Below are 12,929 nucleotides of genomic sequence, written 5' to 3'. Positions count from 1 at the left end.
TTTGGGTTTTTTTTATATTGTTTTAATTGTACAGCGCTTTGTGACTTTTTGTCTGTGAAAAGTGTTATATAAATAAACTTACTTACTAAGAGACAAACATATTGGTGTATCCATCCCTGGGGCTGATCACATTTAAAGACATGAAAGAGGAAAAAATCACATAATCTATGCATCATTTATAGCACTGTACTCAGGGGTTCCAGTGGTGTGAGATTTTTACTGACATTAACAAACTGGAGTCTGTTAGATAAATGTGATTCAAAGCAGAAGTACATGGCTCAAACATATTCTAGATTGCACATTGTCAGAGAGGAAATGATGAAGAAGCAAGTGCTGTATTAGTAAATATTTTTGGTATTACAACTGACTATATCCATCCATATCTTGTTAAATAAAAAAAAAACACTGCATGTCAAATTTAGGTTCATCCCACTCCATTGTTTTTTCTTAGATTGGACTCCAGTCTGCAAAATTCCTCTTGGGTAGCACAGCCAGTCTGGAATACGACAAAATCCAGTACATGTACTTTTTAACTGTGTCTGACAACAATTCACCTCAAGGCGATTACACATTATTGAGAGCTTGGATTTTGACACTCTGTCACCACCTCTCTCAGATTAAGGCAAAGTTAGAAGTGCATTCCGAGCCAGAGACAGTCTACTTTTTTTTCAGTTAATCACACAGCTTTTTAAAATAAGTCATTGTTTCAAAACCTGTTAAAATAAATTACAGTTTACTTTATTCATCTGGCTTAGATCAATGACCTTTGAATTGTGTAAAAAAAAAAAAGATTTTATGCTTAGTCAAAGTTTATTATATTCAGCATATATTTAGAATTACACTTCATTTTTGTTCTTACACAGCTTACATCATCGCCTCATCCCATTTTTAATTAGCAAGCAAACAGCTTTATAATACAAAGAATAGACATTCCGGTTTATAGAAATGTAGCATCATATTTTAAAAAAGAGTTTTTTTTATTGTTGCATTTCTTTTGAAGTGTTTAAATGAATTTTCTTCAGTTTAACCTGAGTGCATAAGTGTATTAAATACATACATATTGGAAAGGGGGAGGGAGGGAGGGGGTGTGAAGAGCGTTATGTGTTGGTCAGTGCAATAATCAATTACCGCTCACAACAACAATTCATCACAACAGGAACACTGATATAATGAGGACAGCAAAAGACAGCAGTAAGGAAACTGAGAAATCTGGTGAATTTCCTGTCAGAAGTGCTGCAGGAGCTGGTGTTTGGCCAACCTTCTCCTTTAAGAACGACTCGAATCTTGAGATTTTGGTAAAGACATCAACATCTGCATGGCTCAATGCGTTTCCACTCACTGTTACGACACCAACCTGGAACCACAATGACTCTGACTTGCACAGCAGAGGACTGCCCTGATCCCCCTGTGGATAAAAAATAGGACTCAGTGAGATCCAAATACATACAGCCTGAATGCATCAGCCCAAACACATTTAGGGTGAATTGATACATTTTTTTTTTACCTCTTGCAGGTCTATGGCGTGAGTACAAATGTTATCTGAATCAGAAAGATTTCCACAACTTGCTACTTGAGTTTCAAGTTCTCGAAGAACTAAGCCAGCTTTACCAGCACCTGTAAGAGACATGTTTACCATAATACTCAACCATCAATGATAATCTGTTATCACACTTTTACAAGAGAAACCCATACAAGAAAACACATAGTCTTGATAAACCCCTACCTCTGCTGCTGTTCCTGTTGTCCCAGCCTGTCACCCAGCACTGACTGCCAATCGGGAAGGATCTGGAATCGTTAATGTCCAAACACACGGGCTGGATGTAATGGCTGAAAGCGACTGATTCGACCAGTTGTAAAAGTGCAATACTGGAGGCAGTCATTTTGCTCATTGTAATGTTCACAACACCCAGAGACATCTCAAACGCTTCAGAACCATTTGCAACTCGAAGGCCAAGAAACACGTTCCATTCACTGGCATTTGGTCTGGTGCTGTCAGGAGAATAGAACACAAATCTCAAATACTTAATATTTTGAATAAAATCTGTAAATGCTGTTTGTGTACTTACGTAGAGAAGCATTGTGCAGCAGTGAGAATAATGTTGTCAGATATTAAGGTTCCTCCACATCGGTACACTCCATTTTCGTGAAGCCTCACCATCCAGGGCCAAGTTCCTTCTGGTACAATGCTCCTGTCTCCTCCTGCATGACTGTCCAAGAGGGCTGCACCACAAACTGACACTGAAAGAAGAAATAAGAAATGAATGGAGTGACTAGAAAAAATATACAGATGAAGGAAAAACAAAGTCATCCAAATTCACTGATTTATCTGGCACTGAAAAATTTGAATCTCAAGATTTTTGAGAGAGTCTTACTTGTAGGTCTTCTTCCAGGACCAGGACAGGTGAAGTTGCTGTCAGCATCCAGCCCACTTGAGGTGAACTGGACAAATCCTGGCTTATCAGAGAGGATGTGAGCGCTGATCCAGGACTGGTAACAGGACACTCTGGAGTAGACTCCTGGCCGATTGGGCCGAGCACAACCAATACCAAAACTCACAATTCCAGACTGGACCCAAACAGAGCCCTGTTTACTCACCATTGGACCTCCCGAGTCTCCCTGTAAAGATGAAGAGGATCCATCTGAGAATCTTAGAAACACCTGAATATTTAACCCAATGAGATGAAGCAGCCTACCTGGCACGAGTCTTTGCCTCCTGCCAGAACACCAGCACAGATCATGTTGTCTGTGACTCTGAGACCTTCATTCAGGCAGCTGCACTGTCTGTTTCCCAGAACTGGCACCTCCACTTCTTGCAGAGTTTCAGGGAATGGTAAGGACACTGATGGGAAGAAAGACGAGGAGAGGTTTATGCAAAAATAAACAAACAAACAACAAATTACAGGACACATGGACACTGAAACAAAACCACTAGACTCACCTCCCTCTTTGACTGCACCCCAGCCAGTCACCCAGCTATCGGTGCCATTGTTGAACACACTGCCACTGGCTGCCAGACACACAGGTCTGATGTAGTCAGTGAATTTGACTGGCGACAAGAGTCTGAGCAGAGCAATGTCGTTGTCGGCGGTCAGATCGTCATAGTTTGGGTGCAAAATGATTGTGGTGACATTTCTGGACACTTCGTTTGGGTTTTCACCCTGCAGGCTCTGACGGCCGAGAGAAACCTTCCATCCAAGTGGACTTGTCCTAAAATAAAAAAAAAAAAAGAAAATACATATATTTGCACTAAATTGCACTAAATTGCACTACACACATTTAGGGGTTTTTGTCCTACTGATGCCCTGCTTTATGCTGGATTCAAGCTGAAACAGTAAAAAGCACAAGTCATATATTAACATTTGTTTTTTGTGAAATGGTTCAAGAATGTCAGCAGCTTCAGAATTCCCAATCTGATATTTGCCTTCTTAGACAAATATTAGTCAAAGCCCTGGATCAGTTCAGGTACAAAGACTAAGCAGATGTTTGTGTTACTCACCCCATGAAGCAGTGAGCAGCAGACATCACCCACTCTCTGTTGATGAGCGAACCACCACAAAAATGTTCACCAAATAGCTGCACACTGACCTGCCACGGCCAGCGTCCAGGTGGAGCATCTTCACCTCCAACTATCCTGGTGCTGAGTGGAGCAGTGCCGCATACTGAAACAAAGATCAGCTGCATCAGATTTGAGAAGCAATGTAAAACATTTTAGAATGAAGGAAAATGTTTTTTTGTTTTTTTCCCCATGTTTTTACTTGGATCACTGGTTAAATATTTTTAATTTTTAAAAATACAATCATTAAAATGCAGCACTTTATAATTTCAATGAATGGTAACATTTTAATCATAGAAACTCCGTTTTTTTTTTTTACCTACCATCAAGCTGAGCTTTTGATTCTGGAAAGAAAAACAACCAGATCAGAGTTGTTCGTTTAAGTATTCAATTTTCACTCAAGTTCTATTAATAAAAAGGTTTTAAATGAAAATAAATATTATGTTGCAATGCGAGTAATGCTGGTATAAGACTGACTTACCTGCAGACAGGAGGCTCATTAAAGCCAATAAAAAAGTCCACTTCCTTAAAGCCATTGTGTAACTGCACAGTTCTTGTGTGTCCCTGTTTATAAAGTTCTCACCCAGCTATCAGTGGGTGGCACCTGCCACTGTTTTTCCCCCCTCCCATGTCTCCGCCCCACAAAAAGGAGGATAATGAGCGTCTCTATTCCTTTTGTTTCTGGGACCACAGCGGACCAGTGATTTTATTTCATATGTACAGAGCTTAGAGACCACTGTTCACCTCTTTTTAAACTTGATATAATTTTTTAATCTGTGATGTCTTCAATGAAACCTTATTGTTAGCAGTGGTTTTCATTTCACAGTTCAATATTTATTGCTGCATTGATATCCAACCAAATAAGGAGTGTAAATATGTTACATGTCCAAAAGCTGAAGAGTCATCCATGATCATGTGTCTGCTGTCATTGATGTGTCAGTTGTGGGTTTCAGCACTATGGTTTATTACATAGAGATACAAAATAAAACTTCCTGGTCATGTCAGGTGTCTCAAAGATTAGCCAGTTTCATGCTGTCATGATGTGACAGGATGCTGTGACACCCATCTACACGACATTCATGACTCTTTTTTTTTTTTAACTGCCTTAAGCTAAAGGTTTTAATACTTTTTTGTTTTGTTTGTTTTTGCTTTATCATCTGCACTTCATACTTCATATTCACACAACAAACAGTATGGAACAAACAGGACTCTTCCTGGAGCTGGTCTGCCTGGCCAACCAAAGCAATCAAAGGCCTTAGTAAGTGAAGTGACCAAGAAGGTCACACTAACTAAGCTCCAGAAATCCTGCTGTAAGAGTGCTTTTCAAAGAACCAGATCTGTTAGGATTGATCTCAATCTCACTAGAGCAAAGTCCAGATGCATAAATAATGGAGAGCTTTGGACCACAGCCCAAGCTGAAGGATTCCAGTGACAATGACTACAGCACAGTGGTTGAAAACTGGATTAATGTCCTTGAGTTTAGAGGCCCAGCCTGACCAACAATCAAACATCCATGGAGAAACCTGGAAATGGTTGACTATTCTATTGATCCAACAAGTGAATTTACTGTGTTACAGCAGTAGGATAAAGAATTTGAATAGTAAAATCCATTTTTTTTTAACATGATCCAGATGCACTGCTGTCTTTTCTGGGGTGAAGTTCATTTAAAATGGACTGAACCAAAGTGGAAAACTGTTCTGTGTTCAGATGAAAAATTCTGTTCTTTTTGAAAACCATGGGTGCTGCATCCAGTGAACAAAAGAGGACAGGGGCCATCCCAGTTGCTATGAGTTCAAAAGCCTGCGTCATTGATGGTATGGGGGTGTATTAGTACCAATGGAACTGGCAGCTTGCACATCTGGCTTAGACACAATTTAGAGCAACATATGCTCCTATCTGGATGATGTCAACTTGCATATTTCAGCAAGACCCTGCTAAACAGCATACTGCATTTATTACAACACCATGGCGTTGCAGTAGAAGAGTCCAGGTGCTGAACTGGTCTGCGTGCAGTCCAGAGCTTTCACCAACTGAAAACATTTGGAACATCGTGAAATTAAAATAGGACCCAGGACTGTTGACTGTTGAGCAGCTAGTTCAGGCAACATTACTCTCCCAAAAGTCCTGCAGTTGGTCTCCTCAGTTCCTAGATGTTTACAGACTGTTTTTAAAAGAGAGGATGCTACACAGTGACAAAAACACCACATCAAAATTCAAAAAGAACTTTATTTTTTCATAAAATGCTACATTTTCTCAGTTTTCTGTTATATTATGAATTGAATAGAATAGAATAGAATAGAATAGAATAGAATTCTATTCTATTCTAAGCATTTTAGAATTCTATTCAATTCTAAAATGCTACATTTTCTCAGTTTTCTGTTATATTATGAATTGAACATGGGTTCATGAGATTTGCAACTCATTGCATTATGTTTTTATATCCATTTTACACAGCATTGCAACAAAGATATCTGCCGCTTTGTCCCTGTAGGTTACTTAAGTACAGATTGATGATGGCAAAAAAAAATTTACGCAATTGCATGATGAGGTTGCAATCATAAAATATGGGGGGAAAAAATGGTTCTTTCTGCTCATGCTCTGTGACTCATATAAAGACACAATAAACACAAATTACTAATAAGACTAAAGACTATAACTAGAGTATGACATCAGCTGAATTTTTCTTCTTGATTCCTGGGAAAGACAGCTCATGATAAAAAATCACAGGAATTGTTCATGATTAAAAATAACAATCACAAGATGCTGATTGGGGAGTGGGGTGGCTGCATGTTATGTCAACACAGGTAGACAGGTGACAATAGTGGTGATTAGATGGCTTTTTTATGTTTTGGGTGTCCAATTGTTGAGTCTAATGGTCACAAGCATAAAAGAAGTATGTAAAGAATCATATCTGTTCTAATGGGAGTGGTCTGTGCCCACAGGGAACACTGGGCGAATGACTTTGTGAGTATGGAGCAAATTAACCCTCACTGACACTGTATGTTAAAAATGTCAGTTTAAAAATGTATTATTTTATATGCAAAGTTACAATTAATTTTCATATTTTATTAATCAAACATCTAGACTTTTCTTTAATACGACTTGAAGCTTTTATCGCTGACTCGGGCACCCTGTCACATCATTAGGAATAAAGTGATTGAAAAAATTGAAATAATGCAAAAAAAAAAAATGAAAGCTGAAGGCTCTGCCTCCCATTCTACTCTTAAGTATCCTAGGAACCACAAGCAAGCCAGCAGTCTGAGAGTGAAGTGCTCTATTTGGTATGGGATTATATTCAAGACCTTGTATGTGAGGAGAAGGATTTTAAATTCTATACTAGATTTAACAGGGAGCCAATGAAGAGAAGCCAATATGGGAGAAATATGCTCTCTCTTTCTAGTCCCTGTCAGTACTCTAGCTGCAGCATTTTGGATCAGCTGAAGGCTTTTCAGGGAGCTTTTAGGACAGCCTGATAATAATGAATCACAATAATCCAGCCTAGAAGTAATAAATGCATGAATGAGCTTTCCAGCATCAGTCTGAGAAAGGATGTTTCTAATTTTAGAAATATTGTGCAAATGCAAAAAAGCAGTCCTACACATTTGTTTAATATGTGCATTGAAGGACATATCCTGGTCAAAAATGACTCCAAGATTTCTCAGAGCACAAGTAAATAAACCAAAATGGTTCATCAACTACTCCACCTGTAAAAGAAGAAAAAAAAAAAACAACATAAAAAAACCCCAAAAGTACTTGGAAAAATAAATTTATATGTGAAAAACAAAACAAATGAAGTATGGCTACACAAACCAACAATTTTGTTGTGTTGTGAATTGCATGAGTGTCTGTGTCTATGTCATGAAATGTACTTACTAATGAGGGCTGAAAGCCGCAGCTCCACCCACCAGATGCCCAAGGCAGGCAGAGAAAGACCAAGAAACCCAGGCCACCTGCAGCCCATCAAGAGCCACAAAGACCCATGGACACACATTCCAACGACAATTGCATGCCTGCCCCAGCAGAAGGGAGAAGGAGGTCCCAGACGGAGGCCCCCCCTAGGAGCAAGGGCCCCAGAGAACCCAAAGCAGCGGGAAGCCAGAGGACAGCCCCCTGCACAGGCTAGTGGCAGGGTCCCACACTGTAAACCCGGATAAGTTGAATCTACTTAAATTTTTTAAGTAATGAAACAGTTTAACTCAGCCTGTTAAGTAAGCACTACTCCATTTCCAGTTGAACTAAATTGTATGTTCTAATTGACCAAACCTATCTTTTTTATAGTTCATGAAAAAATAAAATGTCTTCTGATCAATCAATTCCCCTTATCCTTTTCATGGTTGTGTGGGGGCTGGAGCCTATCCCAGCTGACAAGGCAGTAAGACGCAGGATACACCCCATACAGGTCACCAGCCTGTTGCAGGGCTGACACAGACAACCATTCACACCTGTGGGCAATTTAGAGAGACCAATTAACCTAACCCCAGTAACTGTCTGTCTTCAGATTGTGGGAGGAAACCTACACAGACACAGGGCATACAAAGCATACAAACTCCACACAGCAAGAATCCCAGGCTAAGGTGGACTTGAACCCAGACTATCAGATAGCTATTTTAGCTGTGAGGCAGCAGTGCTAACCACCATGCCACCATGCTGCCCAGTAACACAAATATTTTTTACAGTGTTGAACTGTGTCTGTTTAAATTTAGTAAATAAACATGATAAAACTCAGCCCTGCTGAATGCTGGTACATTAACATTTACAAATAACATTTGTCCATGGAACAATAAAAAACTATACGAGAGAGCGTTGTGAACAAAAACACCAAATGTCTTCTATTCCAAACTGCAAGAGGCCTGGGCCAAGCCGGAATTGAACCCAGACCTTCTAGATGGTATTCTACCTGTGAGGTAGCACTGCTGACCATCATGCCACCATGCAGCTGTGCATTAATCCGGTCTGTTAAAACTGGTATAAACTAGATTTTTAGCAGGTGCAAAACTTGATGATATTAAGTTGTTTGAACTCAAACACATGATTACAATAAGATAGACCATCAAAAAGTACAGTCTACTCAGCATTAACAAGTAATGTTCACATTCTAGGCAATTTTAAGTAATATGAACTCAATATTTTTAAGTGGAATGAAAATCTGGGTTTACAGTGCAGGCTCCCGAGAACTGATTTTTGTACTATCATTATAGTATTTTTAGGTTTTTTGGGGTTTTTTTAAAGCACATAATAGCTTATGATTCTTATCTTTCTCAGTTTAGTTTTTATTTTAGTTTTAGGTAATTACATTAAACTTTGTGCCTCTTTTTTAAAGATTAAGTTATTATACACATACGACAAGGACAAGCAGTGTGAATGTTTTTTTAAGTGGTATAAAATGCAAGCTTCAACCTTCATCTTCACATTTTTACCCCATCCAGTCATCATCTCTTGCTAATATTTTTGGGAGAAGTGAGAATTTTAATTTGGTAAGTCCCCAGTGCTGAATTTCTGGAAAACTATCAGGAAGTAAACTTACATAGATAAGGGAGTAGATAATGAAATAAGGACTTGATTCATGAGAAAACAGAATTGAATTTCTTCATTGTGTAGTTAATCTTTCCTGAATTTAATCATTTGTTATGAACTGGCAACTTTTCAGTGCCAGTAGAGAAGGAACAAATAATGTGAACAAATCACCGTAGCTCCCATAAATTAAGGTGATGTCTTCACCTGCTGTTTTTTCTGGCCCGCAAAAAACGTTTTCAGCAACAGCAAAGAGATAAAAGTGAGAAACGTTTACATCAGAGAAGCTTTAACTAGAGAACAGGGAACAAAAGAAATTACTATTTAACATAATACTTGGATCGCTTTCCTAAAAAGACTAGATAGGGTGACTTCTCTAGCCCTTTTATATGAACCATACCAGATCTACTTATTTATCATACAGTGGCATGTGTGCATGTCTTTAGTTTTGTTAGAAATGTTGTGGAAACATAAATCTGTGTCAGTGTCAGTGTGCAGACTCATCTTTCCACAAAGAAACCTGTTCTATTTATAATAAGGTTAGTGTAATGCTGGTCAGAGCATTTCTCTGGAAATCAATTTAATTCAGTGTAACATAACCATATATGCATGTTATTGTGCCAGAAATGAATCAGCCAGATATTTGTGCACTTTTAAGTTAACATCTCAGGAAGTTCTGACAAAATGTGGATGAAAAAATGGAGGCTAGCTGATAAGAAACCTGTTCTGATGACTGAAACCTTACCTAGGATGACACAGCAATATTGTGTGACAATTTAAAGGGCCAGTCACTTGAATTCTGCTTTTTAAGTTGAGTAAATGAGGTGCCAGTGTGTTTTCTGTAATTTTACTCATTTATTTCACACAGCAGAAGTCCTGGTGACAGGTTTTTTTATTACAGATTTTTTTTTTTCTGTAATGTAGAAAACTGAGTTGTATAATTATGCTGGTCAGCCCCATGTATTATCAAACTGGGCTGCATGTGTCCAGTGATGTAAGCATCTCTGTGGCACCCCTGGTTTAATTTCTAAATATATATATATTAGTAAAACTTTATTAATCAGAAAATAATCCTCATTCAACTGATCTGTCCTGCAGTAGTATTCATGTCAGGGTGAACCACCTCATCCACAGCCTCTATAAACTTGGAACTATTTGCAAGTGAAGAATGTCACAGAGTGCAGGGTTTCCACATTAGTGTAGTTCTTACAATAGCTTCTGTCTTACTGTTTAAAACCCACAAAGTGACTGTTATTGTATTTTTTTAAACATGGTCACATAATGCTGTGTTAGAGCGAGGACTACAACAGAGAGCGTGTGAAGTACGATCATAGAGTATGAAGCTCCACTCAACTATAATATTACTGACAGACTGCAAACTTACAATATGATACGACACAATACACTTCGCTGTCAATTAAGGACATTTTTCAGACTCAGGCGCTGTCTCAGCAGCTGCATTCATCAAGACTCAGTAAACCTTTTTAAACCTCTTAACTGGCAGCACCAAAAATCACTTGGAAAAAGCTGGTTATTCTTTCCTCTGGAAAACCCATTTCGTAGCCCCACGTCTCGTCCGCTGGACGATTTTATATGGCAGGCTAGACCCTCCCATTTTTGATTGACACCTCATTTGGCAAATCATGTTAAGAAATGGATTTTCCAGGAGCCAATAATAACGAGAGGGCGTCATGTAGCTTTGTCAGGTGATTTTGGTGCGGCCAATTAACAGGTTAACTTTATTGGCAGAGTGAAGTGTCAATCAAAATGGGAGGGCCTAGCCTGCCATATAAAGCGAACTACATACGGGACGTGGCCAGTAGTGATACCGACAGTGATACCACAGATTTCTTTTTCCATCCACTACTGAGTAAAATTCAAGCTGGTATCGGTCATGCCAATCTGATACCAATACTTTGTGCAAAAGTCTTAAATGAAATAAAATCACAGGGCAAAACAAATAATAGTACTATTCAACACTGATTGCTTAGTCTTGATTAGATTAAACTACATATGCAGTCTCTCCAAATAGCCTACAGTACTGAAATACAAGCACTTGATGTTATAACACTGGGTGACTCAAATTAAAATTTCCAGTAAGACATTTTAATAAATAAATGCCACAATAATTGCTTTTTTGTCAATATACCTATATTTTAAATTGAACTTTTAACAATTCACACAAAGTAGACTGATAAATAATATCAGATCTATTTAACTGATAAAATGTTATTTTTTATCCATCTTTCCTAGTATATATTTTTATATTTCACCATAGGAGGTTTTGTTTGTTTGTTTTTAATCACAATTGATCCTTATTATTCAATTACACTTTAGGAAAGCTTACTCGTCTTTTTTTTTTTTTTAACCTATGTGAGATTATCTCACGTAGGCATGATATTACTGTATATATTACTCCAAGCTGAAATCATGCGGCTATGTGCTGTAGCACGTGTTTATTTCGTTACTTATTCTATCTTAATTCATCTGTCAACTCAAACAGCGACCGTGCTTATCGCCCCTTAAAGCTCGACATTTGCGTTCTCTGTACCTGGACAGAACCTGCCTGCAGCAACAAAGGCGACAAAGTCAGACGTCTGTCTTTCCCTCGCAGCAGCACCTCACATTTGGCTCTCCTCCTCAGTCCGCGTCATCGTATTCAGTATTGTGGTGTATTCTGAGATGTTTAATGAGGTTTGTTGTATTTCCACAACTTCTCACTGTTTTCCCACAAACAGATAGCGTCGTAGTCATTTGTGGAGCTAAAATAGCTCCACGCGTCCAGTGACCATTTGCCATTGTGTATATGTTGTGAGCAGCAGCAGTACGCTGTGCTTGGGCATTACGTCCTTACGCATTACACACTTACCAGGCGGCAGAATCTCAGTAAATTAGTTACTTTCTAACGTGTTCCTGTTAAGGTACATCATCTCAAATGACTGACGTACTGAAAGTATTGATACTTGGATTTGGGAATCGATTTTAAAGCACAAAGGTCTGGTATCACAAGTATTGATATTTCCATCAATCCGCACATCATTAGTGGCCAGCTACAAAAAACAAACAAAAAAAAAAAAAAAAACCAGATCACTTTAAAATCTGGTATTTAAAAGCATGATTGACATGGGGACAAATTGATTTTTAAAACAATTCATTCTCCATTTTATTACTCTATGTCATCTGATGCCACGAGCTCATACTCAGGATAGAGGGAATGCAACTGGTCTGTGTCTGAGTACAGACCACTCATAAAAGGATTGGAGGAATGGGTCTTCAGTCTTCCCCATCATCTTCATGACATACGGAACCTGATGCAACAGCTTAGGTTTTACCTTTACAGAGAGATCGCAAAACCCAAACGACCTCCACCATGGCCAGAGAGAAGAGAAACACCAAACACCCTGAGTCTGGGTAAAAATAAAATAAAATAAAATAAAATACAGCCTTTGCTGCAGTCTGATCATTCCAACTAAAAACCTCATAGAGGTGAATACCAAGATGCCACTACGATTTTTGTTTCTTCATTATGAATAAACACTGGGTTCCATCATAATCTTTTTAGACTAAATGGAAATGGAAAAAAGGAAATAACTGTCTTTTGGGATGTCATAAAATAAGAATGTGCTTTACTATACTTCTGCCTTTTTGTAAAACTGTAAATTCAAGGATAACAACAATAATTGTATTTTAGCATTAAAATATATATCATTTTGATTAACAATTGTGCCAATAAAGCTTGTTTGAACTACCATAAAATGGACCTTTATTGCCATCTGCTGGTAGGGCTGAGTAATTGTTTGATTCAGTTTTGCTTTAGAATAGAACGCCTTATTTGTTATTATACAGAAACTACAATGAGATTGGA

General features: G+C 38.3%; 1 protein-coding gene across 1 annotated transcript; it reads right to left on the bottom strand.

Annotated features, from left to right (window-relative positions):
* Positions 1 to 1,147: 1,147 nt before the first annotated feature.
* LOC115798395 (polyserase-2-like) lies at positions 1,148 to 4,104 on the bottom strand. Its single transcript, XM_030755233.1, has 10 exons — positions 4,035 to 4,104; positions 3,877 to 3,897; positions 3,497 to 3,659; positions 2,939 to 3,207; positions 2,694 to 2,839; positions 2,373 to 2,616; positions 2,067 to 2,238; positions 1,724 to 1,989; positions 1,505 to 1,614; positions 1,148 to 1,405 (listed from the first exon to the last, which is right to left on the bottom strand). The coding sequence occupies exons 1-10, from the start codon at positions 4,087 to 4,089 to the stop codon at positions 1,148 to 1,150; spliced, it is 1,704 nt and encodes a 567-aa protein (XP_030611093.1). The 5' UTR covers positions 4,090 to 4,104.
* Between the last annotated feature and the right edge of the window lie 8,825 nt (positions 4,105 to 12,929).

The sequence above is a fragment of the Archocentrus centrarchus genome, chromosome 19 (assembly GCF_007364275.1).
Source record: "Archocentrus centrarchus isolate MPI-CPG fArcCen1 chromosome 19, fArcCen1, whole genome shotgun sequence".
Lineage (NCBI taxonomy): Eukaryota > Metazoa > Chordata > Actinopteri > Cichliformes > Cichlidae > Archocentrus > Archocentrus centrarchus.
Note: the sequence above shows the minus strand (reverse complement) of the source record. Positions and strands in the feature narration are given on the sequence as shown.